This window comes from Sinocyclocheilus anshuiensis, unplaced genomic scaffold (genome assembly GCF_001515605.1).
Source record: "Sinocyclocheilus anshuiensis isolate Anshui unplaced genomic scaffold, SAMN03320099.WGS_v1.1 scaffold269, whole genome shotgun sequence".
In the NCBI taxonomy this organism is placed as follows: domain Eukaryota; kingdom Metazoa; phylum Chordata; class Actinopteri; order Cypriniformes; family Cyprinidae; genus Sinocyclocheilus; species Sinocyclocheilus anshuiensis.
In genome coordinates this window covers 245,680-251,679 of record NW_015536474.1, presented here as the reverse complement: position 1 = coordinate 251,679, position 6,000 = coordinate 245,680, and the positions used below count along the sequence as shown (strand labels likewise).

The window sequence follows — 6,000 nt, the reverse complement described above, 5'->3', positions numbered from 1 at the left end:
TCTTTGGTTTTGAGACTTTAGTCTTTGCAACTTCAGGGATCTTATCTATGCACAATCAGCTTGTAACACTCCAAAGAGAAAGGAAAACTTGAAATCGCATCATATGACCCCTTTAAAGAATCTGAGTAGGTGTAACGACTCCACATACTCCAGGTCTAATCGCCATCGCTATGGAAACCGAAGAGCTCCGCAGAAAACTTCCTTCCCACTTCCTGTCACGGAGCTTTATCATTACACGCCTTCAAAGAGACACACACAGGGGTCTCTGTTTGGAGGTTAACTGGGTGATCAAACTGGCGTAAGCCTCGTCAGTGTTTAAAGAGAGATCGGTTCGACATCGGCCCGAAACAAACGAGAGGCGGCAGAGAGGAGCATCATTTGTGTGAGAACAGAGTGGACTATTTAAGGAAACAATTCACCCCAAAATTACAATTCTGAGGTTATTTATATCGTTCAGATCCTGTGTGGAACCAAAAAAGGATAAAAAAATATGCTATAAAAATAGAGGCTAGTGTATTAAAGTTGCTTTCATTAACTGTAACAAAGCTGAAATAAAATAAAATTATTACAAAAAAAAAAAAAAAAACTTGAAATAAACTAACTGAAATAAAACAAGGTTAAGTTGAAGTACTAAAATTGACAAAAAACTAAACTAAACTAAAACAACAAAAACGATGACAAAAACACATAACAAAATTACTCAAATGAAAATAAAAACTGAAAATATAAAAATAAATGTTCATTCAAAATTGAAACCAGTGTTAAAAATGGTTTTCTTTAACTGAAATGAAGCAGAAAAAAAACATCCACTGAAAAATGTAACACTAAAAATAAGCTTAATTAAAATTTTGATTTAAATAACTAAACTATTAAAATCACTTTCTTTAATTGAAATAACGCTGAAATAAAAAAAATAAATACATACATAAATATGACATTAAAATGACAACTGAAAATATAAAAATAAAAGCTAATTCTAAATATTAATAAATACCAAAATAGCAGATAAATGCACTATATTCCAACTCTTATGAAGCAATCAGAAATAAATAAATAAATATTTGTTCACTGATTTTGCAACCTGGATCAAACGATTAATTGAAAATATCCATCTCAAATGAATTCATAAATACCAAATTCGTTAAAGGGGTCATATGATGCGATTTAAATTTTTCCTTTTTTTTTAACTTTAAACCGCATAAACACATTTCATTACACCAAATACACAAAATAATGTTCTTTTTAGCAGCATCATATGACCCCTTTAATTAAATATTGTTTTGCATTGGATCTTTTTAATGAATCATTTGATCACTACTTGTCTCATGAACTCTTCTGAACGAGCCAACAGATCCATTTCAAAAACATTCATTAAATATCTGATTCATTTATGAATCATTGTTTTTTCTTCAATCTTTTTAATGAATCATTTGAGCACTCCTTGTCACATGAAACAAGTGGCTTTTCAGTGAAGAAAACGCTTACATTTGGGTCTGTTCCTCACACAAATCTATCGTGTATGACTTCAGAAGACAAAATATAGTGAAAAAGACATTTTGAACCACCTGGAAGACACTTTAATGATGTTCACCCGTCATTCTGCAGCTTCACGTTCACTGCACTTAAAAGAGCAGGATACTCTTCAAAAATTCTCCTTGTTTGCGAAGAAAGTCAAACAGGTTTGAGGGTGAGTGAACGATGCCAGAATCGTCATTTTTGCCTGAACTGAATTAACGCGGTGACACGTGCTCATTAGGGCAGATGAGGAGTGAATATAGAGAGATGTGCGGCGCTGAGAGCTCTTAATGAGGAGCAGAGCTCTAATGATGGCCGCTCTGACCCTGTCTTTAACACAACCTCGCCTCCTGTTCCTGTCCTAGCTGTCGTTTCTTCCTCCCTCCCCCTCTTTCAGTGCTAATAACCATCTCTCTTTCTCTCGTAATGAATCAGGATGTGAAGGACTCTATCCCTCCGTACCGGCTCCCTAATTATCATCCGTCTGAGCTGCTCTTTCCCACAGGCAGAGTTTAGATCCCTTACCAGCAAAATGTTTACTAATTGCTTAATGATTTTAGAGTTTGATTGGGTTTTTCTCAACTATTTGAGTGGTTTCTCTTTCTTTAGATTAATAGCAAATGGTTTATTTTGGGCAATATAAAACAGAACTAGATCTAGGAAAAGAAAAATGCTTTTTATTTATTTATTTTTTGTCAATGGACTGAGAATTTTTTTTTGATTCATTATGAAGCACTTAAATAGTGAAGAAAAACCCAATCAAACACCAAATAATTAAGCAATTATTAATCAATGGCTTAATTATTTGGTGTTTGATTGGGTTTTTCTTCACTATTTAAGTGGTTTCTCTTTCTTTAGATTAATACCAAATGGTTTATTTTGGTTCATATTAAAATGAGTCAGATCTAGATCAAGAAAAGCTATTTTTTTTTTGCCAGTGGACTGAGCATGATTACTAATTGCTTAATTATTTGGTGTTTGATTGGGTTTTTATGTGCTTTCTCCTCTTTTAGTTAAAAATTCAAACATAACATCTAGAACAAGAAAAAACTATTTACCAATGTACTGAGAAAAGTTTAAATGATGGGTTTCAGATTTTCTGGTGTGTTATGATGCTACGTGAGTAAATCTATCTGGTTTAATATATTTTTCTCATCAACTCTCATTAATATGTGTATTTTCAGGGAATAAAACACTTACATTTGGATCTGTTCCTCACATATGTCTCATATGACTTTAGAAGACTTGAAAAATTTTGTGAATTGTGAATGAGTCATTTTTACCAATTTTATGACACCTCAATGATATTCATTAGTCATTTTGGAGCTTGACTGGAAAGCTTATCAAAATTTTGACCACTACTTGTCTAATGAACTCTCATGAATGAGCCAAGGTGGATTTTTTTAACTAAACAATAAAAAATAAAGCAAGTGAGTCATTTTAACCCATTTTATGACACTCTAATGATGTTTATTTGTAATTTTGACCTCGTTCACTTTCATTATAATAAAAAGAACACTTTTTAGGTCTCAAAAACACTTAATTTCTGAGATTTCTGAGCCACTTTCTATGATCATTGTTGTGTGTCTGACCTGTTGAAGAGGTTGTTTCTGGAAACCATCCTCAAGAAGCCGGTCGGGTCGGTCACTGAGTTGAGTTTATTATTGAGTTCTTCAAACTGCTGGTCTAAAAGGTCTCCAGCTTCGCTCTCCGTCTCGCTGCTGGAACAGGCTCTGAAACACCAAACATAATGTGACTTATTCAAGCAACAAATGTTACACTGATTTTACCACAGCTGTTGGGTACAAAACATGGTACAATTACTGCAGAGGAACTCGGCTTTCTTGCTTTTTTGATGAAAAAACAAGTCCAATAGATAATTTCACAATGTAAAACGACAATAATAACTATAAACATCACTTCTGCCAAATAATATAGTCAATTATTAAACAACACCCTGAAATGCTTGATTCTACTGACTCTCATTTCTCATTTGTGTCTTTTTTTATTTCTCTAACACAACATTTCAATGAAACGGAACTGGTTTATTCAGCGACGAACGCACAACATCTGAGCAATGAAACGCTCCCATTATCAATACCGCTGTCAAACACACTCGCTTTTATATCCAGACATGCACATCTTTGTTTGTTGACTTTTCATTCCCGGCGTCCATTGAGATGCAACGCAAAATAACAGAAACAATTTTACAAACGACCAAACAACTCGAGCACAATGGCAGCCACAATCACAGATAATTACTCACGAGTCTCTCGGCATCTGGAGAACACGTGAGCAAATTTCTCTGATTAGCTTTAATGAAAAAACAGATCTCTCCAGTAATCTGACTCATCTGAGACAACACACTTGAATTCCTCTATTGGGTTAATAAGGTTTTATCCACCTCACCTCAATTACACACAAAACGCTTCATTTGCACCTAATGCACGACGCAGATGTTCAGCTGATTATTTTGGACGCATTATTTTTAGATGGCATTAAAACATGTAAATATGAAGAGATTCCAATGCTCTACAGACGTCTGAATAGCTCGTTAGTGTGTGTTTGTGTTTGAGAATGAAAGGGAACGTCTGCTTATCCTCTTCCCTATATCTCAAAATTTAACTTTATATATCTCATATTACTGTATTACAAATTGAGACTTCATCTCAATGACTTCATATCTCATATGACTTAATATATCTCAAAATATGAATATATAGCATAATATTACTACGCATCTCACAATCACAATGTTTCTCAAAATATAACGTTATATATCTCATATTATATATACATACAACATCATTTGGCATTATATCTCACATTTTGACTATATATTGCATAGTATTATTATATATCTCACTAGGGCTGCATGATTAATCGAAATTAAATCGCAAAGGCGAATAAATCGCGATTAGGGAGGAGCTGCGATTGTCATGCATATCTTTTAGTGAAGCATGGTTCTGTGATCAGCAGTAAATCTCCATCCGAAAGCCAGAGGGCGCTCTCGCGCTGAAACTCCAAATACGCCTCCAGAAGAAACCCAGGAAATCCCTATAGCGGTTGTTGAATAAACAGAAGATTTAACTGCTTTCATTAATTCAACATGACTAATAAACACACGACTACGACAATATATGGTTTATCTAAGTTCGTCGTATTATAATTTTTATTATAATAAAGTATATAATAATGCAATGCTAATCGGCATAGCCTTTATAACTGCTTAGAATAATATGAAATATGTTGCGTGCCTTATTCTGTGTAAGAAGCCACATCATCTCACAGAAGGATTTATTTAAATGAATCCGGAATAATAATTATTTGATAAAAAGCTGAATAAATATGCTTTCCATTGATGTATGGTTTGTTATGATCAGACAATATTTGGCTGAGATACAACTATTTGAAAATCTGGAATCTGAGGGTGCAAAAAAATCAAAATACTGAGAAAATCGCCTTTAAAGTTGTCCAAATGAAGTCCTTAGCAATGCATATTACTAATAAAAAATTAAGTTTTAATATATTTACAGTAGGAAATTTACAAAATATCTTCATGGAACATGATATTTACTTAATATCCTAATGAATTTTGGCATAAAAGAACAATCTATAATTTTGACCCATACAATGTATTTTTGGCTATTGCTACAAATATACCCCAGGGTCACATATATCTCAAATTAAGACTTCATCTCAATGACTTCATATCTCATATGACTTAATATATCTCAAAATATGAATATATAGCATAATATTACTACACATCTCACAATCACTTAATGTATCTCAAAATATAACGTTATATATCTCATATTATATATACATACAACATAATTTGGCATTATATCTCACATTTTGACTATATAGTGCATAGTATTATTATATATCTCACAACATGGTTTTATTTATTTCTATATGACTTTATATATCTCATAATACTATATACATCTCACAATATGGCTTTATCTGAAAATGACTATATATCTCATACTACTACATACGTCTCACTTGATAGCTCACATTTACATAATATTTCTCAAAATATGACTATATCATAATATAACTTCATATTTTGAATTAACTTAATATTTCTCAAAATATGACTATATCTCATACTATTACTATATATCTCATAATATGACTAATCTCACATTGACTTAATATTTCTCAAAACAGGATCATATATATTGCATAATATTACTATGCATCTCACAATATGGCTTTGTCTCAAAATGACTATATATCTCATACTACTACATACATCTTACTTGATATCTCACATTTACATAATATTTCTCAAAATATGACTATATATCTCGTACTATTGCTATATATCTCATAATATGACTAATCTCACATTGACTTAATATTTCTCAAAACAGGATCATATATTGCATAATATTACTATGTATCTCACAATATGGCCTTGTCTCAAAATGTAACTTTAAATATCTCATATTCCTATGAATATAAATCATA

The 6,000-nt window shown here is 32.2% G+C and overlaps 1 protein-coding gene across 1 annotated transcript in view; it reads right to left on the bottom strand.

The window, feature by feature from the left end:
• Window positions 1–6,000, bottom strand: part of LOC107705044 (tetratricopeptide repeat protein 28-like) — a 191,991-nt gene that overhangs the window by 14,967 nt on the left and 171,024 nt on the right. Inside the window, exon 12 of the mRNA XM_016439736.1 lies at window positions 3,108–3,248. Coding sequence (XP_016295222.1) covers window positions 3,108–3,248 — 141 coding nt within the window. The remainder of the gene's footprint in view (window positions 1–3,107; window positions 3,249–6,000) is intronic.